We start from the raw sequence: 27581 nt of genomic DNA, 5'->3' as shown, positions 1-27581 counted from the left end.
TCAGATCTGTCAGAAATTCCTCTCAACATGAGAAACAAGCCGCCACACTAGAATTATGACCCGAGGCATTGTGTTGGTTTCGAACATCAAGCCGTCTACTCAGTCATGCCTGTGTGGGCTGTCTGACCGACTTCAACAGGAAATGGCCCTCTCTGGGTGTCGTGGCTGCAAGGCCTTCGCATTAAAAAATGATCTGTGATGATGCGCTGATTCCAATCTGTCGGATGAAGCTACCAAGAAATACGCCGCCGCCTCGGTAGGGAACGCAAAAGCTCATCAAAACGAGGCTTTGCACCTCAACCTTTTTCACAGCAGCCTGCCACAGGGCGTGTTGTTTCTATTATAAATAATATAGACACTGTACTTAAAGTGACTTGCCTTAGGACCCACAAACCATAACCCTAATCATGAGAGCGCCCTGGCAGGCTTTAACACTCTGCACCTGTTTACTCTTTGTTCAGCCAGACAATTCACGCCAATTGAAGAGCAGGTGATAAATTGCAAGACTCAGCCATGGGGCATAACAGAGCGCTATTGGTGGCGAGAAAAAGAAAAGTGCATACCAGGCATTACAAGCAGCACAGTGAGCGAGGAAACCGGCTTTAAGTAGCCTTTTAGTCCTAAAACCTCTGTATTACAGTAGGCGCGTGACATCAGCAGGTGATGCTCCATCAGTCATGCTGTCTATCTGAACTGGCTGTTATTTATGACAGACAATGACTGTTTTGATATAATGCAAAAAAATGGCAAACACCACTTAGAATTTAATATCCTTTAATGGCCACGATTATAACCACAAAACAACATTCCAGTACTGCAGCATTATTAAAACTGAATATATTTCCAAAATAAAAACTCTTTTTTCAGATGATCGAGATGACAAAGCAAGTATATATAAAATATGCAACAAAACAGGGAACATCCACTTCTCCAACAAACACAACACAAACTAAAATCGCTAAAACAGGCATACTGTCATTGAGATAGCTTCTGGTTTCTATTGAGATAGCTTCTGGTTTCTGTTACAAATGTAACATCATTTACAGCACAGGAGTGTGTAAACAATACGTTTTGAGCTCTCAAAGGCAGTTTTACATTTCCTGGTGTGCAATATCACTTGACACTACTCCCCTAGAGCCCTGAGAGGTTTCTTTTATTAATAAAATTCTGTACCTTTTGTTTATTCTGAGGATAAGAAACACACACAACAGTATAAAGCTAAAACAAATGAATCAAATGAATCACAGATTTTCAAGGTTTTCACTCCCTGGCCAAGCTGAAAGCCATCACAAAAAAACAAAACAAAAAAAAAGTAATTTAAGGTTAGGCATAAGGGGCCTCATTTGTAAAAAAGTTCCTGGTTTTATTATGGTTTAACTGTGTCTATGTGTTATTTATCTAGGAGATTTTAAAAAGAGATTGATAACTGGGGTTACATTTTTTCACCAATTTTCTGTTACATTTCAAAAGACAAAACTCATTTCTGTCATTATGCAAGCATGAATGCCATAGCTATTTTATAAACAATAATCAAGGTTGCCTGGTTAGATTTCTAACCAATTGTTTATGTGAAACTTATGACTTGTGGTTTTGCAGCTTGGCCAGAAATTAACAACCGCTTTGCAGCTTTAGAGGAGTCATGGAGTCTTGTGACATGAGGACATGTGAGTGTATTCATGTATGATGCTTTCTGTGCATAATGGGTTTGTAGGGTGGAGTTATGTGGATATACAGTATGTAATTAACAGGCTGTGGAAACACATTTCCTTTCTGAGGACAATACAAATCTATCTACAGTGCGTTCATCTGGAATTTTTCATTGCCCAAAACAAAAGAGCTACTTCCTCTAAATATTCACAACAATAATTTCCAACAAGTCACGGCGATGCAGTGAATATGTCCCATCATTGCTTCATTCACTGTATATTCACATTTTGGAATCTCCAACCACACTTTGGTGACTGGCGAAACACACAGTTGACCAATGCGTGTGAAGAATTTTCCATTCACTGTGATCACTAGTTGGATGTTTTTGCAATGGTACTGTACATAAACGATGATATCCTGATGATAAGAACGCTCTTGCAAACCAAGAGGGCCAATCAGAATCAAGATAAAATAATTCTAACATTCAAGTACATTTAATTAAAAAAAAAAACAACATACTGTGGGTGTACGTCCAACCACAGACATCATCACACCAAAGTCAGTAAAATGGTTAGTAAAGTGGTTTCTGTCATTCCTGCAAACATAAGGCTGTGCCAGAAAACAAAAAATAAAAATCTAATCATAAAAGCAGTTAAGCATTTTTCATGATTAGAAAATATCTGAATATTGTCTTCACATGGCACCACTCCTCAAGTCAAGTGCAAATGATCAAAGAAAGGCAACAAGAGTAAACACACAGGGGTAAGAAAGTACTGTAGTTATATAAAAGGATCAAAACCTAGATAATTGCCTCGTGACTGCTATTAATCTTTGAAGCTTTCAGTGGTACCTGTGTAAAACCATTATTGTTACCAAGTAGGGTAAACAATCCCTGCTTAAAAGTTTAAATAATTTAAATAAGAAGTACACATTTAAAAGAACTTTTCTTAATTCATGACAGGATCGTGTGGGACTTTGAGAGAATAATCTCAGGAACCCCAAATTTCGTACATTTTGACTATTAAGTACCTATTGGGCAGGTCCTTTTGACACTGAGCGATATCGATGGAAAAGGCAGACATGGTGCGAGGGATACAGGGACTTGTGTGGGCGTCAGTCCTGGGGTCAAGAGGAGGAAAGACTCTGCCTAAGGCTCCCTGCTCTGCCCTTCTGCTTGTCATACTTGACAGAGACAATGAGGAAGACCAGCAGGGTGACGCCCTGGATCCCCGCCAGGAGGAAGAAGTAGTAGTGCAGAGAGCAGTCATTGATATTACCTGGAGAGAGGCAGAGAGAGAAAACAGGGACATTGTTATAAGAGATGTAGCACCTGAGCCGAGTCACCAAACAGCTGAGAAGCAAGGGTGGCATTCAAATGACACAAAAAAAATGTGAGTCGCAGCAAAAAGACAAATGCAGAAATGCTGACAACAAAAGAGTGAGCCTCGACATGCTCAGAGGGGGACAGCAGCGTCGCTCTTTCATCACAAAGTGCCGTTCCACATTAAAAGAATATCACTGTGAAGGTAAATGGGCACAACCTGGCAACTACCTGTGCCAGGTTGCCATGGTTTTGCTCTCCTGTTTGCTAGACATTAAAGGCGAGCTTGAAGTGAGCTGTTAATGGCAGGAAAACACAGCTCTGTCAGGAATTAAGATTCAGCAGGGGGCCCTTTTCTTCTCATCTCACCACTATGAAACGTTCTAAATGCGAAGATGGTTGACCCCACGCTTCAGCGCTGATATGGAAGGCAGTATTGATGATGTGGGACTGAAGTATGAGAAATAGCAGAGCAATATGGGCCCTCAGCTGTGATGCGAGCCAGGGAGTCTTTCATCGGTATTAAAGGACGGTTTGTTTCCTCATGGGAATGGGATGCAATAAAAAGGAGCAAAAAATAAACTGATGCTTCCACTGTGATTTGCCGGGACTGAAATATGACTTGTGTGCAGGAGGGAGGGGAAGAAAAACAGACAGCCAAACCAACAGATACACAGACATACTGAGACAGAGGGAACTAAGAAATGAAGTGGATCGGGGGGAAGAGGTAGAGAAACTTTTACATGTGTGACACGTGGTAAAACTACTGTACGACTTACACAACAGGAGCAGTGAGTCACGAGAATGATGAGGCCACAGTAGGGCATAATTGGTCCATTTTCCACTTACAAAAAAGCTCTATGCCTAATCTATACCTAATCAAAGATGTTGAGGTTTTCTGCTGGGTTTGGGGAATCTAATCAGCAGCCTCCCAGTCACAAGGTTGCATCTCTAAACCTCGGGCTATCGCTGTCCAAACTACTGCTGCACTGTTGATTGGTGTGGCTGTCCTCATTCAACTAAGAAACACTGGAGGGAAGCTCTAAACAAATCCAATTTTCCCCTGCTGGGGTTTTACGAAGCCGACAACCATACTAAATCATCAATTTTTGTACGTGAACAATGGAGACAATTGTATTGGCATTAGAGCAGCTTTCAACCCCTTGACCGTGTAAAGCAGCCTTATTGACTTTGTAGCCAACTCCATGAGATGGCAAGGAGGCATTCTGGGATGAGCTGGTCATTGAAGGGTGCCTTTTTTAAATGTTGGGTGACAGACTTTTGTTTTTGTTTTGTTTCTCCTACAGCCTAGTTGAAGAAAAATGGCTTTGGTTTATGTAAAAACCCACCGTAAGGCATAGTTTTAATAGTAGACAGAGATACCTATAGTCTACATCCTAAATTATCTTCAAATGAGAAAATCTGAAGCCCTGGAGCAAGCTGCTGTCTGTCAGAGAAAGCTCTTATTAGGTTCTCCATGTGGGGCTGTCACACTGAATAAAGAGCCAGAGAAGGAGAAGCAGGCTTGATTTTAATTGGATAAGGGGGCAATTCTCCAGAAGTTCTGCCAGTTCCCACGGTGATGTGTGTGTGTGTGTGTGTGTGTGTGTGTGTGTGTGTGTGTGCGTGTGTGTGTGTGTGTGTACAGTCTAATTGCACACGTCCCTTTAAAGTCAGCAGCCCTCTGGTTCCACATGATGCTTGTGGATTAACAGGTTTCTTACCTTATTTTCTTTATTATATTTGATGATTTTGGAATGTGTTCAATATGATGTTGATAAACAAGACCATGGCACTCTATAGCTGAAGATAATTCTATATTCAACAATAAAGTTTACAATATATGAAATGCCAATCAGTCTACAATTGCATAGCATGTGTAGTCATATGCACATCAGGACTGAACAATATTTTCCCACACTGTTTTTGCAGTTCCCAAAACTTTTAAAGACCTGGAAATTATTAACTTTATTTTCTGTACTTTTGCAGAGGAGGCAACACATTAAGGCAGAAAGGGTCAAATACACACAATACTGTTGAGGTCATCACTATGACCCTAACCAAACAAGGGCTTGACCAAATAACTGGTCAACATGCTTACAGCAATAATGCTTGGCTCAAACTACTGGTTGTAGTTATGGTGTGCCTACACACAAGGGTTAGGGTTAGGGTTAGGTGAGACGTCCCAAGTCATGAAAAACATTCTACAAATAGTCACATGGTAAATTATTGCACTTTCATGTTAGGGGTTATACTGATTTTTGTTTGTTTTACCATTATATTAACATTTCTTATACAATAGATTCGCAGGAATCAAATACAAGAGATACTACAGGACAGAGACATAACCTATAAACTATCATCACTCAAAGCCACAGATTGAAAGTAGGCTATATCATGTCAACAGCCATGACGGAAATATGCTGGTGTTTTACCAAGGGCCTGTGGAAGATTCTCCTCACTGGATCGAGGCAGTGGCGTTACGCCAACATAGAGAACTCCATGTTCATGTACATGATTTAACACGGTGTCCTTTGGTACTGATCAAAGGACAGGATTAACCAATTTGAAATGAAGTGATCTCAATGCTTTACATGTTCCTTTATACAGTCAGCAGAGCAGATCACAATCCGCAATGTCACCATGCACACAGATGATTCTCTCCCAGCCTCTCTGTTGTGAGCACGCTCTTGTGGATAATTAGAAATCGAGGAGAATGAACAGACACCATGATGGTAGAACGCATCACATGCGGGAGTGATTCTTTGTCAATGCGCTGTGCACTGGGCCAATCTATCTTGAAACCTTTGATCTAGCATTCAAAGGACCAGGAAGCTGGCTGATGAGTGTAAAGTTCTGCCAGAGCATTAATGAAATACGTTGCGACTGAAAATCCTGACAAACACTTTGACGCCATCACAATTTCAAATGATTCTATTGGTCGTCTCAATCTGGTCAAAGGTTTAAAATTTAAGAAATGGATCCAAAAACTAAAACACCTTTTGAATAATTCATGGAGTGCAAAGCAATGTGCTTGACAGGAGAGCGCGGGGGGAAAGGGAAGTGCATTTGCAGCAAGTGCGCTTGTATTTCCAATCGATAATTCACTTTAACAGATAGTAAACCAACAGTCTATCACTGAAGTCTTAATTAACAGAGCAGTAAGGCTCACAGAGAGCAAGGTAGAACGTACATTCAAATTATTCAGCATGAAAAGGGAGGAAAGACATATTATACTGATACTAAATAGTCATTTCCAGGGTATTTCATAAAATATGATTAATGACAGTTGAAAATAGGGTATGGACAATATGGAAAAATGAGTACTCAATAGCTGGATCTATATCAGATTAAATTTACTAACCCACTCAACATCCCACTTAGCCTCTGAGGAGTATGAACTATTGTCAACACCACACATATGACCATGTTCTTTTCTTAAATCAACCACTGACATAAGTAACAAACCCTGATTTTACAATATTTTGACTATTCTGATGAAAAAAAAATGTTTGGTTGATGCTATTGCAACGATAACACTACATTGTCCAAAGAAACAGGAAGACTGGATGTTACCTTTAAGCAAGGACATGTTTTAGATGTGAAACACTTCCCCCTTAACGAGCACCTGAGCAAAGTAAGAGGGATTGGCAAAAAGGAACATTCCCATTTATGGAATAGGCCCGAAAAATTGTGCAAGGTTTCAATTTTGTAATGGTTCTGCTCTAATTTCATTATACATTAAGTCAGGCTCTACCTCCTCTTTTCAGCCCATGCCCCCCAGGGTCCACTTGGCTGCTAAGCACTTTCAAAAATATGGAAGGCTAATTACAGCACCAAAAGACAAAACAAGGACTTGCTGTAAAAAACATTAATGAAGCCCATAAATATTTGACACTTATTTAAGAGGCAAATGCTGAGCAGGGAAGGGAAAAGTGCAAACCACTCAATATGGAAGATTATGGTACAAGCCTTATTTGAGAGATAATTTGAAGATTTCTCTGAGACTCTAAAATTTGTACTCACAGTAAGGACTTAGTTAATAACAAGATTTGTGATTACCCTGAACTCCTCCCAAATAAGGGGTCACCTATCGAAAACTTGAGTGCTTTAACTTGTGGGCCAATTTACCTGCTAGTGGGGTGGTTTGAGCATATCGTGTGAGTCGAGATGAAACGGGTCAATATCAATTTAAGGTTTGAAAATGGATCAATTGATGTAGGCCTTCAGTGCAATGACCCAACATTTTAATGCTTCAATGCATTCAATGCCATCTTCTGGCTCAGAATAAATTCAGAAAGGGAATCAATGCATGTTTGTTTTTATAGCTATTTTCTGCAGCTCTCCTCTTGTTCATAAAACTTTTTGATTGATGCTGGAGTTTTGTATGCCACTGCAACATGCCAGCTATTCATCTATGTGCATCCAGCCCTCTAACCTGTGATGAAACCCAGGGTGTCGTCTCTCTGACAATTCTAATGTACTGTATAAAAAACACAAAGAAATATATTTTCAAATAGAGCTCTTTGAGATAGAATAAGAGTTAATGTTACAATGTGCCTGATCTGACATTAAAGGCCCCCATTAAAACATTGACATTTCACTAAGTATGATCCAACACTTCATGAGCAGGATATGCGAATGTCAACTCACTTTGAGTGTCTGAACACGTCCCAGACATCTGATCTAGGATCAGTCGGTACTTGAACACTGGTCAAAGAAAAGGCCATTTCCTGTCATGTGACCGCAGCTGCTCACAAACACCATTTCCTTCTACTGAAGCTTACTCCCTCAGAAACAAATTGAGCAAAATAAAAGACATTTTGGCAAAACAAAAAGCTCCTCCTGTTTAAAGGATATGCGTGTGAAGAGGCAGGGAGTTGACCTTTCATTGACTTGGCCTATGAGGTTAAAAGAGCACCATGGAGTCTTTGTCAGGGGGGATGAGACGGTTTTCTGCCCTTCCCACTTAAATACCAAATAAAAGAATGTGATGAATGACTGGTCTGCCAGATGTAACCAAAAGGAACAGCCCTGTGCACTGGGATTTAAAGGATCAATAATTCCAACACATAACCACTATGTTTAAGATTTGAGAACCACCATACCTGAAATATAACTTTTTAACCATCATTAGCATCATCTATGTATTGTCATGTATCATTAGGAACTCTTTCATCTATGTTGATTGATATTAGTATAGAGAGTAGGAGATGGAGGTAGAGCACGACAGGAGAGTTGAGCATCCACAAGTGTGGTGCCACGGTAGCGGTGCCATGTCTATGTAACACCCCAGGGCCAGCTTTACTTAAGAGGAGAGGGGCTATGTAATCAAACCCCCAGCCTGTGATTAATGTTGCTCATCTGTCTCCAGGCCTGCACAGCTCAGTACAACACAGCACAGCTCACCCAGGCTGCTGTTTACAGCACACCCGATTGCCCTCAGCCATGGAAATAAGTAGAATCCACTTGCAACCATCCTAGAGAGCCTGGAGCATCTACTAGAAGCCAACAGGTAAAACCCAACAAAGTATGGTTGGAAAAACACCACAGCCGCAAAAACAAACTACATGATTCCTGACTGCATTTGATGCGTAAGCTTTATGCCATCTGTCTTTTATCAATGGCCACCAGAATGTTTTATTCCATTTCTTCAGTTCACCCGTTAAATGACTTGTTTTGGAAAGCAGCGAGGAAAAGAAGTCTTACAGGCAAACCGCTCTAGTTTAACAATCAAATGATGCTTACTAAATAAACGGCCCCTCAAGCGAAGCAATGCTGGGCAACGGATGGATTTATGAAGCCGTGCCAAGCATCTTCGAGTGCTAACATCATCAAAAATACCTCCCTACCTGTCGGCGCGCTGTATTAATGAGCTATTAGGTGTTTGTGGGTAAACAATTTACAGTGCTGGCGTATTTACCGCATACTCACAGGAAAGTGCATCTGGGCTGGGAGCCTCCGCTCGCCAGGGAGCCCATCCATCTGCTGCCACCGCCATGCTATTTATTCTATCACTTGGACAGATTTACACAAACCTTTTGTCGTTAGTCTGACATGTCTATTTATTACGGGAAACACTCTTAAAACAAGAGAATTGCGCAGGGTGTTGTCCCCCCCTCTCTGCGACTAATTTACAAACTCTTTAAGTGGATTTTAAATCAACACAAGCCATGAAAATTCTTGTGCCATGTCCCTGGAAAATGAATGCCTATATTCTGAATCTATACTAAGAATTCTATTGAGAGTTCATATATACAGTCGATGTGCACGGTCAATAGGGCGCTCGACATGCACTGGGCATCAACCAGCAGGCCTGACAACTCTAACACTCCAGACGTTCAGGTGGTGTATGGATGGCCCGAAGAGATTGGAGGCAGTATTTTTCTTCTCTGGAAAACTGTATAGGTAAAGATCAATGACCGTCATGTTGAAGGCAGTTTAAGGAGATCAGGGTCATACTTCAAATTCAGCAAAGTGCATCTCCAATGCAGGCCTCCCATGAGTCTACGTGCTTGTAGAAAGACTGTGGGTCAATACCTCACACAGTAATCTCACACCAATTAGATCAAATTGCTTCTTTCTGAGCAACTTCAGGACTCACATTCTACAAAGGCTGCTGTCCTTTAACTCCCTTAATATCTGGTTGAAAATTACATTCATAGCTCCTTATTCAGCATAATGTCAATTATTATTATGGGACTGGTATGGGTATATCATCGCCTCTCAAAGGATTGACCAAAAAAGTTTAAGCTTTAGGATAAAGAGCATGTATTATGAGTGTCATGCTGTCTCTTACCGAAGTCTTTGTGGGATGACATCCAGCCAATCGCCTTGAGGGAGACAATAGCCAGCAAGCCAGAGCCGACAAAGGAGCCAATCCCGGAGAAGAAAAAGAACAACCCCATGATGGCACTCTGCATGGACTTGGGGGCCGCTGAGTAGGCAAACTCCAGACCTGCAACAAAGAGAATACATAGATGAATCTGTGTTGTATTGTACTGAAATTTGTAGGGTATTAAAAAGATGTAAATGCTGTATGCATGCTATAAACAACAGCAAACAGCAGATAAAAGAGAAGGCTTCACATGCTACAGCCAGTAATAGAGTGTAATGTAGTGTGTAATGTAGATAATCATTAGGGATGGGACGATATGCTTGTCTACAGGGTTCACGATTCAATACAACCACTGTAGATGAATCAACATCACAGGTCTGGTCCAATACCACCAGCCAGACACACAGGGCCACTGGTTACAGAAAACTTACACTGTAGAGTTCCACTTACTATATAGGAGATTAAAATACAACAGAATCTAGAGACTAGATTCACAATACAGGCTTTTCATCTACAATGACTATTTTCGCTTTAATATACGTGGGACCAAAAGGCTTGGTCAGCAGGTGTGTGGCAGCTAATTTTCCATGGTGGCATTGTTCTTTGGTGCCATTGCATCTGGTCTGCATGGCACTGGTCTCAAACAACAGACGATGGAGTTATTTCTGGAAAACCATAACTCAATATTTACTGTGTCACGAAAGAAAGAAGGGGATTTAAAAAAAAGAGTGAGGGAGTGAAGAGAAAGAGAGATGTGCAGAAAAAAAAAAAAAACATCAATTCGTTCTCTTTTTGCCTAGAGATCTGTCTGCCTGCAAGCTGACATTGATAATTTCATGGCACCTCAAACATGTGATTTTTCAAATGAGGCCCTATAGCTACATCTGTCAGGAGAGATTAGGGAGCTGCGGTTAAATAAGTTTGCCTTTTAAGACCTTCCTCGGAGGGGGACATTGCACAAATTAATGTGACGCACAGTTTCCTTACAGATACCTGCACTAGTACTGTGAAACATATAAGTAATATTATAAGTAAAGAAAAGGGATAAGAGCGTGACAACATAAGGCTATTACTCGGTGGAAAACATGAATGACCTTTACAGAAGTTCGCAAAGATACATTTATTTATATCCTACGCTAACCTTTTGATACCAACAAACACTGGTCAATTGCTATGCATATCACAGTGGATTGAAAAGATTGGTGAGGTTTCTAAGATATAGCCCCACACAGCTAAGGGAATAGTAGAGACCGGGACCGTAACATTATGTTAAATCCAGTCTTTGTCTGTCTGTGAATACAATGATTCAAGATGGAATTAAAATGATGTCCACAGCTCCACCACACACAAAACAAACAGCCTGACCTTTCTCGACCAAGAGGCAGTTATTCAAAAAAAGTAAAAGAAGAAAAAAAAAAAGAAGCAAGGAATTGAAAATATTTTATTTTTCTTTCTCCTGAGGGCATTGTTGGAGGGGTGATTTTTCTTTCTTAGAAAATAACATTAGCCTTTAACATTTTCAAAAGAGCAATACATAATTAAAAATCCTGCAGGGAATCATTGTGCGAAGTTTTTGCATATCCGTATTACCCAAAAGCAGACATGCCATGGATGGCGTATAAGCAAAGAATTACCCTTGGCCCTACAAGGCTGGGGATTGCAGAGAGGAAGTTTGTAGGCACCTGAGGTTTTAAACAGATTTATTCAAACAGAAGACGACTAGGGGGAAATGTTCCTTTTTACCAGACATATGTCACAATTCTGTCAGCCAATTTTCCTTGAGGTAAACCCCTGTGGGATGGTACAGAGGGAGGGAGTGGAGGAAGTTTATTTTAAGTATCCCTATAGCTTTGTTATGTCTGTATTTGACTTTCAGAGGGACCCTAATAGTTATGTGTGAATATCAGTGTTTTTTTTTAGGAGCGATATGTAGTTCTAGAGCTTTACACTGTGCTCATTAACCATACTTCAATATCAATGGAGATTAAACTTAAGGATGACAAATGTTCATTCCCAGAAAAACCCTGGAGTGACTCGATGGGCTAGATAATTCTTCCACTATGATGAAGAAAAAACCAACAGTCTTAAATATTAATGGCTTAATCTTCACTCCTGATAAAGAAATAAAGAGAGTGCTATATGGCAGTGTCTACAACAACATAACACATAGTAATATGTGTTAAATCGCTAAGGTAATTGAGGCCTGAAGCCAGGAATGATCATGACTGTAGAGGAAATGCATAATAAAATAATAAATACATAAATAAACTACAAGTCAGATTTCTATTGATTTCACTTGTACAGTAGGATCAAAATGGTACACAGCTGCCACATTGCAATGTTCTATATCACAATCAGTGCATTTCTCACAGATATAAAATCATCTCTTTTAGGAAAAGGAAAATACTGTTTTGTTTTGCCTTTCCATTTTTGTCTCATTATTTTTCACCACAACTCGATATTACATTATGTATAGGCAATTTCTCACTGCATTGCTTTGTTGTCATACTGGAGCAACATCCCTTTACTTCTCATAGCCTTTTATGAATAGGCATTTCCTCTTCAGGTCAGTGGTCCTAAAAAAAATGAGAGCTGGCTTACTAAGCAGTGTTTAGTTGATACCCAGTGAGTATCAAACATAAGTCTGCAGCTGTCAATTCCAGCGTGAACTACTTTGACCTGCTTTGATTCTTTTTCTTTATTATTTTTGTCTAAGAAATTTCTGGCAGTTATCAAACATATTGCCTGAAAAGAACAAGGAAACTATTTCCCTGGAGAAATTTTCAATGATGGATTATGGGTGGCCTTTAATGTTTCAAATTGAATGAAATCCTATCAGGAACAGTAATGCGACTTTGAATTACAAAACCACCAACACACCCCATGCATTAAACAATGGTCTAGGTGGATCTGAGGTAGCAATGAAATATATCAGGTAAGAAAAAACCTGAATATAGAAATGGTTCAAAGTCTGAACGTTTTTTGTTCCGTTTGTACTGAGTGAAATTGTTTCATTTCCATAAACAGGAGATTATAAGTGGAGTGATAAAGAGCCATAGAGCTATGTGTGGATTGATCTCCATCTGTACACCTGTACATCTGTACATCTGTACATTTGTCTGTTCATTTATCCATCGCACGCGACATCTCAGACTCCGCTGATCGGATTTTGATTAAACTTGCAAGAATGATGCAACTCACCACCGTGCTCCGGGATTTAAAAAATTACACTGATTGGCACAAGCGGGGCACTAGTTTGTGTGTTCGTTCATGTGTCACACAGTGGCACATATTCATAAAACTCACCGGCACAGTTAACGCAGTAGCAGGTAAGACCGTGGCAGTACGCATTTTCCCGATTCATAAACGAGGATAAAAGTTCATAAGAGTTTTATGAATATGGGCCATTATCTCAAACACCACTGATTTTGACACCATTGATTTTGAGATTTTGCAAAACCTGGGTAATGATACATCTCATTGCTGCATTTTAGCATTTTCAAAATTAAACTGATTGAGCCAAGGGGGGCACTAGAATTAAAGGTCAAAAGAGGTTACATATTTGTTACTAATTGGCCCATAGGGGTACAGCACCATTCGTGGAAGACAACATGTTTGCTGTTGTCTTGTTTCTTTCTTTAAGATTTTCTTGCCATTTCTGCTTCACAAAACCTTGGAAAAAGCAACAGAGGTTGTGAGTTTTATTCAAATCCAATAAACGGTATGTGCCTTAGCCTGCACAGCATCCCTATTATGCATTTATAATCAATCAATTTTAGCCTCAGCTTTGGATTTAAGGAATTACAGGAAAATCAACCTTCATGAACCTGAAGGAAAAAGAATATTAGCATGATGTCAGGTCATGACCATGAATTAGGAAAAAAAGGCGGTATTCGCTCAGGGTGCAATTTATTGTGAGTAAAGAATTAATCTGTATGACCTCCTGACATATAGTATTGCAAACTTTTGCTAAAAACACTTTTTTTCCTAAATTGTTGGGATAACAGGGACTGTTTTCTATTCTCATCTGAATTCATATCACTGTGAAAAGAAAGAAAATATGACTGTTGATAAAGTTACCATTCCTTTCATGTTGTGCTGTGATACTCAATATCAATGGAATTACTGAGGTATGAAGGTGCTGTGCTAGGGCCAACCAACCACAATACCACAACAAATTGCTCTGGCATTGGGTGGTAAAACAGGCAGTACAACACTGAGGTTTATCGATAAGGAATAGTAACCTGCAGAGACAATGTCTCCCGTAGGCTAAATCAATCCTGCTGATTGGCGTCTCGCTGGATTCCTTATATTGCAATTTCAAGTGTGTGGAGGGAAGGGAGTTTTTTTATGTTGCAGGAAAGGAAAATATTGATTGGATGAACCATTATCACCTATTCAACTTGTCACTGAGGCAATAGGCAAAGGATGCCTATTGTGTAAAACATCCTCTATAGTCTCGGTGCCTAAGAAGGGGTGCTCCTGCATCCTCCACCCTATGAACCCATGGTACTAACAGACTACAGACCTACAATATAGCCTATATAACCCACAAAGACCTTCCAAGATGTTGGTACTGAATCCTCTTAGACCCCTAGTGAGAAACGCACTTGACCCGCTGCAGTTCGCCTACCTGGCACACACTGGAGTGGATGATGCAATCAGGTACTTGACTTCTCCAGTGCCTTTAACATCATCCCGCCGCTCCAGCTGGGAGACAAGCTCAGAGAGATGCAGGTGGAGGCCCTGATGGTGCTCTGGATCATGGACTATCTCACCAGTAGGTCACAGTTTGTGTGCCTCCAGAAATGTGTAAGGCGGTGAGAAACATGGGTTTTCCTGTTCACCCTCTAGATCTCTGACTTCAGATACACACACAACAAAGTCATGCCACCCACCCAAGGTCTCAGATGATACAATGATTTTGGGTTGTAAAACTCCCACCCACTCCATAACAAACTCTCCACAATGAGGAGCATCCTCAGTGAACATGCTCACATCATCACAGTGTGCCAAGAAGCGTTCCAGGTGTTCCCTTGTTCCCGTCGCCATTAAACTATATAATGCATCCATAGGGGGAGAGCTTATGCCAGCTGGGAGGATATTAAAGAACCGTTCTCTGCCACTGTTTCTAGCAGTCAGCACCCTCGAGGTGCTGACTGATACGTCGACATGACGTCTTTCCCTGTGCATTTGGGTGCAATATGTCACTATGTCATTATGTGCAACACGTTAGTATGAGGAGCATGTCAACTGGGTTAACATGCTAACTGGATAAGGACAATTAAGTGGGGGACTTGCACTATAGGTGGTATATAAGTGTGTAATTGATTCAGATACTGGTACAGTATATCTCTATATGGAGGGTGCGGAGGGACACCGAATACATTGTGACTACTGTGTCATACATTGGTAAATACTGGTAAATATTTCAGCTAGTATTAGTACATGTCAACATGCTGGGTGATTATACAGGGGGGTGAAAAGTTTTGTTAAGTTGTTTATTGTGTCTCAAGTTTGTTGCTGCTGTGACAATTGAATTTCCCTCTGGGATAAATAAAGCACCTATCTATCTATTCATCAATCTAATTATCTATCTATTCGAACAATGAGCCGAAGAAGAGCATCAATGTCAGGTTGATCATTGGCTGGGATGAGGGCATACCTTTTATCATTTCAACTCTAAAGGTTACATTATCCACACCTTATTTATAAAATGTCCCATTACTGAACAATGGATTGCAAGGGTGTAAGACAATCAGGATAATCAACTATCAATCGATGTCTAGGGTTATTTGTGCTCACTATATGACCACAGTCATCAAACTACAAACACATTAGGCTGGTGCAGTCTGACAATTAATCAAACTAATTACAGATTCAAAAAGGGTTAACACATTAGTCTTCATTGCATTCTTCTTTGAAGTATGTACACTACAGTTATTAGCTCACAACCCAATCAGGATGGTTCAGTCTGAAGGTGAATCAGACCAATTACAATCATACAATCCAAATTTGTTTACACATTAGCTAACATTATGCTTATCATTGGAGTATATGGTACTATTAGTAGTCTCTGCTAGTGACATCATGCCTATCTGACTACAGTATGAAATGATAGCTTAACTACAAATTCCACAGAATAAGTCAACCCACTGTACCTGCAATGCTGGCAAAGATTTCGCTGATTCCTATCAGCACATACTGAGGCACTTGCCACCATATGGGTAAATCTGCAGCGTAGTAGATAACATTGCCAAGCACCTGGTCAATGGTGCCATTCGATTTGACGATCTCCAGTCGTTTGGTCTCCAATATACCTGAAGGGGTAGACACAGAAAAAAGTGTACACAATCACAGTTAGCCAAATGTAAATATTAAGTGTTCATTAAGTGTTAAGCAATATAGCATAAAGAAAACATGCAAGCTTTATCCTAAAAAAACATGGCTACATTTTACTCAATTCAGCAACATGAACGCTAAAGCAAAAGAAAATACAGACAGGGCATGGGGTGTAATATAGGCTAGCCTATATAATACAGTCAGGATGAGGGAACACTTGTAAAAGTATTTAGCACCCTTAAGTCCATGACACCAACAAACAGCCAAACATTGCAGGAGTTAGAGGATTCAGTGACAGTCCATTAAGGATTTAGCCAGTGTCAAGGCTAGCCTACGACTTCATTAAGATCACATCTGCACGCTCCCAGATTATGGCAGCTAGTAATGGAACAGTGCAGACGGCTCAACAATAAGAGCCAAGCAGTTGTCATCAACCGCTGCCGCCTCCTAAAAGCTTTATTCGATAACCATTATCATGTAACCGGCAGCTATTTCCAGATAACTCCCAGAGACAGCCTCCTATCATAACTACACTTAATGCTGTATTTGAGAGGAGTTGTAGCCTTGTAATCCAGCTATCCTATAATACCAGCCGTCCATCTCAGGCAGGGTGGCCACTGGGCTGCCCAGAGCAAGTCTAGCACTCACCATAAACACACATTCCTGCTTTTTTCTCACTAAACATCACACATCAGACAACCCAGTGTGATCCCTGGCAACTTTGCTCCAGCTTTTATAAAAAAAAAAAAAGGAGCTACTTTTGGACATCTAAAAGCCAGTGAGCTCTAACCAAAGCAGATTAGTACATAAAGTTAAAAGAATGTGATAAAAAGTGATAAAGAATCACTTCAAAAGCAATGTCAGTGCAGCTTTGCAAAGTTTCCCCCAGCACATGGCTGAAGTCAGGGTTTGCTGTACACAAATAAAAAGGGATCAGAAATAGTCTAGTGTCCACAGTATGTCTTGAACTGTCCCTTTGCACTGCATGGGCGGTCTGGTTGTCCTTGTACCGTGTGTCAGCATGTGTTGTCAAACCCTGTAAAATGCACCAGTCTCTTCATGACAAATTCCTGTACAATTTTTGCACTTGGTGATGAAAGTGATTCTAATTCTGAACAGCAGTAGTGTTGCCAATTCTGTGGACACAGAGTGTCTGGTTTACAATGGTATTCCCTAGCTCTTCCCCAGGCAAAAGATGCCACTCGCTCACACTGAACTATCCATCTGCCAGTCTGTGGTCTCTGAACACCACGATTTCAGCTTGTGGACAGATAAGCACCAAGGAAACACGAAAGGCCAGCTGAGGGAATACAGTTCATAACTTCATAAGTAGAAGATTGTACTAGGCAGGTGTGAATGTGCGGAACTGATTGAATGTGAATGCTGAATGTGATGCTGAAAAATAGACAGACATGCACAGCCAATCGTTCCTGGATGAATAAAGGTGAAAATATCTAAGATATGCCATAAAATCGGTCCTAATATCATTAATACTGTATCTCATAATTGTACACAGTTTATCCAGTCATCCACTCCACTGATCCAGGTCCGAGTTAAGGAAGAAGTATGTTGCACACTAGAAGTGTATTCACCTATTTCTATTCTGTGACCAATGTCCACACCACTGCACCATCATAAACCCTTTCTCTCCACTCCCAGGACTTAGAATTGCTTTCTGCAATATTCAGAATTTTATTTTGCCTGAATTCAAGTGCAAGGATTGCATGTTCTTTCCAGAAGCCAAATGGAAAAGTAAAGACCTGAAAAGCTTTTGAATATCTGAAATATAAATACAGTATATATGTTCACTCACTTTCCCTTTTGGCAATGCTTGTGTCCTCTAAAAGACAGCATTCCCTCAAACTAGCCTCATTAGATTTGGTAAACCGACCTTTTACAATAGCACGCTGATTGAAAAGGATCTATTTGACGGGCTACATCAGGCTTTAATATATCTCAGACTAGACTACACAAGAACACTCTCTCAACAAACTTTCTCACCTGCACTTCACCAAGTCCATGTGAAGGGGGGGGTGCATGTGTGTGTGTGTTTGTGTGTTTGCAGTAGGGGGAATCTCAGAGGCACTCACTAGGCTCTGATCACATCCTTACACAGGGCATCACACAGTCTAGCTCATACTCACCACTTGCATAACTCCTCACCTTGAACAGGAGACCATGTGGGCAATACCTCAGAGAACAAAGCAATCACTAGCATTATGTGATGTGGATGCGCTGATTAATGATGCTCTGTGTGCTAAGCTGAGCATATTGCCAAATTAGAAATTTAAATTGAAAGCTTCTTTTTTGATCTACATTAAACCACGTGCGAACATGTGTTTTGTATTTTTGCTGTTGGCCATGTCGACTTACATATTTGGCTGATTCTGCTGTCGAGTTACTGTGGCAAGAATTAATAACTTTATGCTGATGGGGCTTAGCAGCGACTAGTCGTGTCACGGGTGAGGTAGCGGTACTCTGGTGGAATCTATAACTGACTTTGTGTGATGTATGACTGGCCTTTCAACGTGTGTGGAATATCTGCCAACAAGAGAACTTGTGAATCAAACATGATGACACATCAAATGTGATGATATTTGACTTTTTAAACAGATAAATAGACAGATAGATACTTTATCCCAGAGGAAAATTTAGTAATGTAGTGATAATGATGTTTGCTTTGTTCGAAATCAATCTGAAGAAAAACTGTACATTCTTTAGGGCCTAATTGAAGCCCTAGACTTTTGTTATTGTGAACAAAATATTAATAACCTCTCTAAAAATTAATTATTCATTATTGTTAACTGGGATTTAATGCTTGTTCAAGTATCAATTAGCAATCTGTTAGTAGCATACCAGCCAACACTCGAAAGGTCACTAACACAGAATGTGTTCATATTCTGGGTGGCGGAAGTACATCTGAGTGGGGGGGCAGTGGTTGTGGAAAATACAATGTGCATTGATTCTGAAGAGTGTTACTGATTTGCTTTCTTCCTGCCTCAAGGCTTGTCTCACTCAAAACGTTTTAGCCTGAATATATCAATGCAGCAGCACCCACTGACAGGCTAGGCTGAGACTTTATTTCAAAGATAATCCACAGGCTGGAACCGAATTGGACTGAGCAGCGCTGTCGGATGCGGGTGCAGTCAAACAGAACCGAAAAGTGAGATGCCACAGCTCCCCCTGCGCTCTACAGGGGCGAGGAAAAAAGGCACACCTTTGAGGCTTTTTTTTTTTTTCCTTTGCCAGGTCTGTATGATAACTGCTTACCGGAAAGTGGTGTTTTGATAGAGAGAAAATGAATACATCTCTGACAGATGTATTAATCTGCTGAGTCCCGCAGAATAAACAACACTATGAAGTCAAATCAAGGCTGGAGAAAAATACCTGTAAGTTGCACTTAAATCATATCAAAAGATTCCTCACCAATGATATTACACATATGGGCATGAGTGTCACATACGCCCGCTTTTAACAGTATGTTTCTAAACTCATCCAAACTACAATGATGAGAATTCAAACTAAGAATGCCAAATGATTCAGACGTGACACTGTATCTGTGGTGCTGCTTGCCTTGTAAGTACTGACTGCATGTGACATTTAGCATAGTAAACAAAGGCTAACTTTGTTGTTGTAGATACCCGGGTGTTTGGCTGGCCTACTTATCCAATTGACAGCAAAGAGGGCATGTCTGTTAGTGCACTCACCCGCTGCCACGGCCGACCACATGACAAAGAACATCCCGACTGCAATCCTCTTCAGGGAGGAGGGCAGCAGGCCACGGCGTTTAAGGATAGGGTCCACCACTTTGTCCTTAAGGGGGATCAGCATGAGGATGAGCACTGCGTCAAACATTGTCAGCCAGGCTGCAGGAAAGCGGAACGTCATCTGATGGGGAATCCAGAGGAAAAACATGAGGAAAAGCTGTGCAAAAAGCACAAGGCATGAAAAACAATACTGAGAATGTCAGTGTATTCCAGTCCAGTTCCTCATGAGTGAGTGTGTGTGTGTGTGTGTGTGTATGTGCATGTGTGTGTGTGTGTGTGCGTATGTGCGTGTGTGTGTGTGTGTGTGTGTATCCTGAGCTTGATATTGCTTTGGCACCCCCAGGTGGTCAAAACCATACTAAACATGATGAGATGAATAATATTAATGCAATTCACAAAGTCAAATGCACCTGCTATTTACAGAAATAATCAATCAAACAATTATCATTTATTAGTAAGTATATGGTAGATTTCTTAAAACATGCTTATCCACTAAATGTGCAAGTGGTTTGAGAGACAAATTGTCCTTGACAGGATTAAAAATGAAATCAGTTTTCAGCACAATGAGCTAAATCTATTACCATACAGTGAAATCTCTGAAATGAATAATTACTCCTTGCAAATAAATTGGATGACATATCAATCAGATAGGAAAATCCATTGTGAGCATACAAAGTATCTACAAATGCAGGCTATATCTCGTTGAGTGAACAAAGATAGAACTGCAAACTGCTTGAGATCTATTTTGCAATTCAAATTTTAAGTGCCATCTGAGCTCCCGATGCATCTCTAGTTTTACACTTTTGATAGCGCCATTTATTCTCAAATTGAATTTCCATTTCTTAGAGTAACCGCTGGCAATGTATACATAGTGCCTTAGAGAGTGTTTTCCTCCCTTGTTTGCTCATTATCATATTCAAAACGATAGAAAGTGCTAAGTGAGACTTTCTTTTGCCAAGGAAAGCCTGGCATGAGTGACAGAGGTGTCCCGGCAGGCACGGGTCTCCATGGCGGGCATACTGTTAAGGAGACAAAGTCTGTAATGGAAGAGGCTCTGCATTTCCCACTTCCCACAACAGACTACAACTCATACGACTCACACAATGCATACTCTATAAGTTCAGATTCCATTACAGAATGTGATTCCTACCAGTAGTTTGAACCGTATGTAGAACTCTAGCTTGCATCTAAATTAAAGGACACTTTAAATATCAGATTATGTCCCACTGCACCTGGCCAGTGTTCTTAGGACCAAATCTCAACATGAATCATTGCGATACTCATTCACTCCTGTTTTCTATTCCATTTATTAATATTAGTATGGGCTCTGTTTCCTTGAAGAAACAGTGTTTGCTCAGTTTTACCAATGAAATATCAGGTGAGGTGAGAGAGCAAATCACAGAGGCAGAGGCATCTAATCTCACTTCCCTTTTGATCTTGAGAAGTGCAGAGGCTGGTGGCAGAAAAGGCTTAGTTCCTTTTTTGATAATAGATATATATAGCACGTGAAGAAAAAAAATTCAACCTCCATTCCCGTTCCTTGTTCAGTTGGACACAGTGGGAAATACGTAAACAAAATGTACAAAACTGTGTCAGATACTTTCAGCGTCACAAGTCTTCGCTGCTGTATGGCATATTATTGTTAAAAATAATAGGAATATGTCTATGCCTTATACATAACGCCGGTTAGATTGTGTGGTTTAAGGGCGAGTGTTTCACTTCGCATTTCCATGAAGTCTATACACTTCACCCATTACCTCAAGAGTGCCTGTTCTAAAAGCAGAACACCAGTGCTGTACTTCGCAACCTATCCCAACTTCATCACTCTTAAAGCTTTGATTCTTGAGGAGTCGTGTATCTTGTGTGACTGAGGGTACAGCAGCCTTCAAAGCCCCCCTGAACTCAATGAACAACCTGCCAGAGTGAGACACAGGTACGCCTACAACACTAGTCAGGGGGAATCAGGTCTAGATGGAGGCATTGCTGTGGAGAGATACAATCACTGCCAGGTTGCTAATCTGTGAGGTATTAGTCTGCGGCGTTAAGTTCTGATTTAATCCCCAAGGCATTACCAACCTTTGCTGCCTCCAGCTGTTGCCTACAATTGTGTGTCAGTGACCTACTGACTCCTTTAGTTTCAGCAGCAAAAAAAAATCTAGTTCAACCCTATTCACAGAGAGACAGGAAGGTGGATCTCCAAAGTAGTATGTCAAAATCTACTGTGTTGTGCTGTAAGAATAAGTGTCTAACACAGTTGCGGTGAACAACAAATCACTTCCTCAAACCACAGATGTTGTCACTACATTATTGTTTTTAGTAAACAACAAAGTAATTGGACTGAGAGTTTCTCCACGTTGGGTTACCTGGTGGGAGTCATCAGTGATGTTGGAGGCAGTATTAGGAATCCTCAGATGGAGGCTCTGCAGGATGTACGTTGTCTGCATCTGCAGCACAATGAGGAGATTAGTGTCGTAGCAGGGGGTAACTCTCCACTTTATACTCACCAGGATGTCTGGTGCAAAATCATTCTTATCCACCATTTAAACCACAAATAACGTCCTCTCGTATGAACACATACACATGCATGTGTATATCTGCATGCACACACACGCACAAAACTTCTGGTCTCATCTTAAAATCCGTGATGTGTTTGTCATCTCTTGATTTTTTCTGGATTTATGTGGTATGACGCATCAATTTATAAAGCACAGTTTACGTGAAATGTGCCTCAGAAATTGATTTGATTTGACTTTACGTGTGCTGTTCTTACCTGGAAGTACACAGTCCAGTACGGGATCAGGGCAAAGAACACTGGGAGGATTTTCAGCAGGGCTTTCACCTCCTCTACTTTCTCCTCTGGGAACCGTCCTCCATAGGTCACTTTGGCACCATCCAGCAGCATCGGTTTGGGCCTTCAAAAAGGAAAAGAAAGCCGCGTTCAAAGCTACGCCGTGATTGATGGGAGGAAAAAATAAAAAATAAGAAATAGCCAGTAAATATCCAATAAACATGGGCTAGAATTAAACTAAACTCTTCAGATGGGAGACTTAATCAGCCTTTTTTTATGAACGCCTTCCCCTTAAATAACAGCACTTCTAGAGATAGGACAGAAACTTTATTCTAAAGCCTATAATCCCCATCTCTGGAGAAAACGCCTTAATAAGGAATTCTTGAAAGGCTGCGGGATTGGCCAACTTAAAATATTCAATGTCAAGTTTTTTGAACCGATTGTGCTACTTTGGTTCAAAGTCAAGTAACAGCACTTCGGAATAACTTTCCACCACAGGGAATGATGATGAATGCCTGGACCGGTGGAAAAAAAAAGAGTTGAACAGGGGGATCAAAGGGGGCTTTAACATAGAGCAACACCTAGCTGTGCTATTCTGCTGGATCGGAGTCACCATCCCACAGAACACAAAAAACTTGCTACACAATTGTAAAGAGCCTTCCCATTGAGACTGATGAAGGCCTTGTTACACTATAATTATTCTGTGCATGCTGTTTGTCATGTTGTTCTGTTTCTCCACATAGCATTCCTTGACAATCAAGCTTCATCTAGCCTATTTTTTTTCACATCACTACAACATACACACTAATAAACTGACTGACACACAGTGGTGACCTGTCCTTCTCACCGGAGCAGGTTAGGTTCCTTGGGTCTCTGGGAGGAGCAGCAGGCGAAGCCCAGGATCTTGAACATGTCTGTGAAGGCGCTGCCATCAGCAGGCTTGCTGATGAAGACAGTGCGGCCCAGTAGGAAGACAATGAAGGAGATCCCGAGGCACACTGCTGGAATGATATAGCCCACCTCAAAGCTGATGTTCTGCTGGATGTAGGCCACACCTCCCAGTGACAGGATGGCTCCCAAGTTGATGCACCAGTAGAACCAATTGAAGAATCGGCGTGTGGCCTCTGGTCCTCTGTCTTTAACCTAAGAGTCGCATAGTAAAGGATGGAAACAACAGATGATGTCAGGGTTAGTTGGTCAAATTTATCTTGGCTACCACAGTTCATTCAAGACTTAATAGAAGATAGTGAAAAACACTGTAGTTAGTGTGATGAGAATGTAATTGGTAGTGAAATCTTGTCAAAGTCCTATCATTGCGTTGAAGATCTACATGTATAAGCCTACGGACAGACTGGAACGGAAAGTTGCTTAGCGTTATGCTTGTGGCGTTCATTGTGTAAAATACACAGAGGGGAGGTGGGATTTTTGCACGGAGGGGAGGAATTACTGAAATAAACAGCAGCAACTTCTTGTTTCTAATTCTGTATCTGCCTACTGTGGCCTTTGAGCATTGTCACAGGACTACTGTTACATTATGATAGCCTACACCATCAGCTTACAACCACACCACTCACCAAGACTGTGATCAATTTAGTCAAATGTCATGTAGGCAAGCTCATGATATTATTTTCATAATGGTACTTTGTCGTTCTACATGCAGTTATCCCCTTGGAGAAAAAGATTTGATCAATGCAAGAAGACGATATATGTTTTTTATGTGCAGCAAAACTGCTGAGGTACAAGCACAAGTAACTATTTGGGAGATAAATGTCAAGTAGGTTTGACACATTAACAGGCTGAAGCTGTGCATAAATCTGGAGCTTGCAAAATCCATCACCGCACTCAAACTCACCACCTGGTTGCCATGTGTTACCAACACCTGCATTCTAAAAAATTGTTTTTAAATAATATTATGTACTGTATAGCAGGGTACTTTTACTTTGTCGTTCTTACATTTTGTTTTTACCTCAGTGTTAGTGTGTCTGTTCCATTCAGACATAAATTATTCATGTCAAGAAGACATAATAGACAAACATGATTTAATTTACTATGCAGTTTCATTGTTGACCTTCAATCAGACTAAATTAAGTCATGTCAAATATTACACATTTTTTTTTTACCTTTTTACCTGACGAAGGTCCCATTGGGATCGAAACGTTGTCTATGTAACTAAATAAATTTGTTGGGAGCATTCAACAAGAGTTGCGAGCCATTACTCTACAAACCAGATGCCTGTGATACACACAGATTGGCTCAGCACCAAAGAAGTGGGATGTGCGTAAGGACTGTTTGAAAAATATTACACATATCACATAGGCAGGCAGACATTACACCTGCAGTAACTCACAAAATACAGAGGGTATACTTTGTTTTCCCTCAAACATCACACTTAAAATTTGGTGAGCATCCATTATAACAAAACTGTTTCCTCCCTCCTGAATCTTGCTTTGATTTCATTCCTACTTTAACATCTATCAGGGCTTCCACCAGCTGCTACACAGAAGCATCCATTCTGGTGCGGTGTGCAGCCTGAGTAAAACTGTAACTTGATCACTATTATGCTCAGATTGCACAATTAATCAAAAAACCCACAACACTGACTACTGCAATTTCCAAATCGCAAGAGGGTGCAATTATTTTTTAGACAGAAATGTGTTTCAGACAGCTTCCTAAACAAAATAATCTTGTGCGGTGCAGAATTGAATTCCTGGCCACAAATAAAGCTGTATGTGGTAGAAAATGTTTCATTTTATTCAAAATGTGCAAAGTTTAAGTATTAACAGCCTCCACTGCCAATTTACTAAGCACTGGAGGAGAATTATTGGAAAAACTGTGTCCATATTGAAATTCATATTTCAATTGCAATATTCAGGAAAAGAAAAAAAATGTAATATGATGTCTTTGCCCTTAACAATCACTGGCACATTGCAAAAATGTAGCTGCTGTATTCCATCTATTGCTGTATTTCTATTGCTGTGCACTGCTACCTGCTTCTCAGTCTCCTTTTTAAAAACAATTTAGCTCCAGTGTATGCTGCTGTGTATCTTGTGTGTTTGAACATGATCAAAATATGTGGCCAATGAAGCATTGACAGAAGCATGTGAAAATCATATGATGACAGCAATGGGCTCAATGCTAATAAAAGTCACCCCTCACCCCCTTTTTGAAAGGTTTTAATCACTCCTGGTTAGATTATTTTGAAAAACAAAGACCCCATTGATAAACTTCTTTCTTTTCTGTAATTGGTTCTTGTGGTGGGTCTTCTGGGTAATCCTACGGTCTAACGTTGTTCTGTCACGAAACAGACAGATGTGATCTTTTTCACTTCTTGCTACCAACAAAATATTCTTCAAGGCTTGGTGTTGGTGTGTGTGTGTACATGTGTGAGTGACAGTGACAGAGAGGCAGAGAGAGGTTGTTGTTCAGTCAGCAGCATCTTTCAAAATGTGAACTTCATGAGGCAAATTAATTTCCAATGGTTACGATCAGCAGGGGTACACATGTCTAATTGAACTGTCATGGTACAACAGTAATCACACTGTATGACTGATCTCAAAGATGTAACACTGCATGCCTAATCTTACACAGGCCCATCCCAGGAAAAGAATGTCATTCTAAGACCTTTCAGCCCACAATTAACTCAATGTTAGGGCTCTTTATTTGAGACAGATTTTGAGATTTGAATTTGAGACTTTTCATACTCTACCTGATCTGCCCCAAATGGAGTGATGTTGGACTTCACGGTACCCACACCTAATGCAACTAAGAAAAGTCCACTGTACACTGCTGCCCCACAATACGCTGTGCGAGTGGGGCAAGTTATATTGCTTGGAGGGGTACTGTTTGTGCTCAGACACTCAGCAGGTTGCACTGGGAATGCCAACTCTTCACCACATAGGCCAATCCTGGTGTCTTCATTAGAAATGAAAGGGAAAAATAGCATTCCAATGAAATACAGGATCAAACTAGCAGCAATTGTCCAGAATTTCCCAAGGTACGCATCTGCCAACCAACCGCCAAATGGTGAAATCAGGTAAGTAATTCCCATGAACATCAGAGGTGCCTGGCTTGCCTCAGTGCCCTCCCAATAAAAGGGGCTACTATTGAGGAAAAGAACCAAATTGGATGTGATGCCATAGAATGCAATCCTTTCTAAAGATTCAGCCAGCAGGATGGCTGCACATGCCAGTCTTCTTCCCTGGAAAACTGATGGTGCAGGTCTGCTGACAGACCCTGAGTCCAAAAGAGGGGTGCTCTCACTGGCATCCCTGTTGTTAGCCATTCTCAACCTATTAATGGCTTGGGATACTTTCCTCTGGGTTACTGGAAAACTTCAAACCTGCACAGAAAATATGGAGGAGATTAAACGGGTTAGTGAAACGTTGTTATCGTTGTTTACACAGAGAAAAAAGACATGCCTATTGACTAAACTGCGCATGAGAGCTTCCTTCTTCAGCTGTGGCACTTGTACAAAACCTCAAGTAAGCTAGCTTTAGCATGATGATTCACAATATCAGCACGATAGCTTGGCAATAGTTTGTGATACAATACCTTTAATTATTGAAACACGTCCCAAAGTTCCCCATTAACCTAAATAATGTTTATCGCTGAAATGTTTACTTTGGTGTGCCTCAAATCAATACTCTGCTCACAAGAAAATAAGTGGAAGTCAACTAAAAACAGTCAGTCACAGTACTACCGCGTGACAGATAGCTCAGTCAACAAGTTATCACGTTTGCGCGTTCCCCCGGAGACGATCTATAAAACACAAAATGTCCGACACAGCCCTGCAGATCGAGGTTAACAGCCAATCCCTTTACTTTAGAGGTTTGTTCCGTTTACGCAGACGCTGCACTCTCGAGAAGGAAGTGGGATGGT

The 27581-nt window shown here is 40.7% G+C and overlaps 1 protein-coding gene across 1 annotated transcript; it reads right to left on the bottom strand.

Moving 5' to 3' along the window:
- Positions 1-785: 785 nt before the first annotated feature.
- On the bottom strand, positions 786-27388 carry slc15a4 (solute carrier family 15 member 4). The gene is made up of 9 exons (XM_071927848.2): positions 27255-27388; positions 26410-27042; positions 23551-23846; positions 22686-22827; positions 22279-22359; positions 19856-20036; positions 15968-16126; positions 9768-9926; positions 786-2924 (listed from the first exon to the last, which is right to left on the bottom strand). Exons 2-9 carry the CDS (start codon positions 26983-26985, stop codon positions 2773-2775), a joined length of 1746 nt encoding a protein of 581 aa, XP_071783949.1. The 5' UTR covers positions 26986-27042; positions 27255-27388; the 3' UTR covers positions 786-2772.
- Between the last annotated feature and the right edge of the window lie 193 nt (positions 27389-27581).

The sequence above is a fragment of the Centroberyx gerrardi genome, chromosome 8, assembly GCF_048128805.1.
Source record: "Centroberyx gerrardi isolate f3 chromosome 8, fCenGer3.hap1.cur.20231027, whole genome shotgun sequence".
Taxonomy (NCBI): Eukaryota; Metazoa; Chordata; class Actinopteri; order Beryciformes; family Berycidae; genus Centroberyx; species Centroberyx gerrardi.
This window is presented reverse-complemented; position numbering and strand designations above follow the sequence as displayed.

Coding starts and splice junctions, on each gene's coding strand:
- slc15a4 (XM_071927848.2), bottom strand. CDS start 26,985: ATGGCTAACAACAGGGATGCCAGTGAGAGCACCCCTCTTTTGGACTCA. Junction 22,828..23,550: donor AAGGAACCTAACCTGCTCCG/GTGAGAAGGACA, acceptor TCCTTTTTGAAG/GCCCAAACCGATGCTGCTGG. Junction 22,360..22,685: donor ACTGGACTGTGTACTTCCAG/GTAAGAACAGCA, acceptor ATTGTGCTGCAG/ATGCAGACAACGTACATCCT.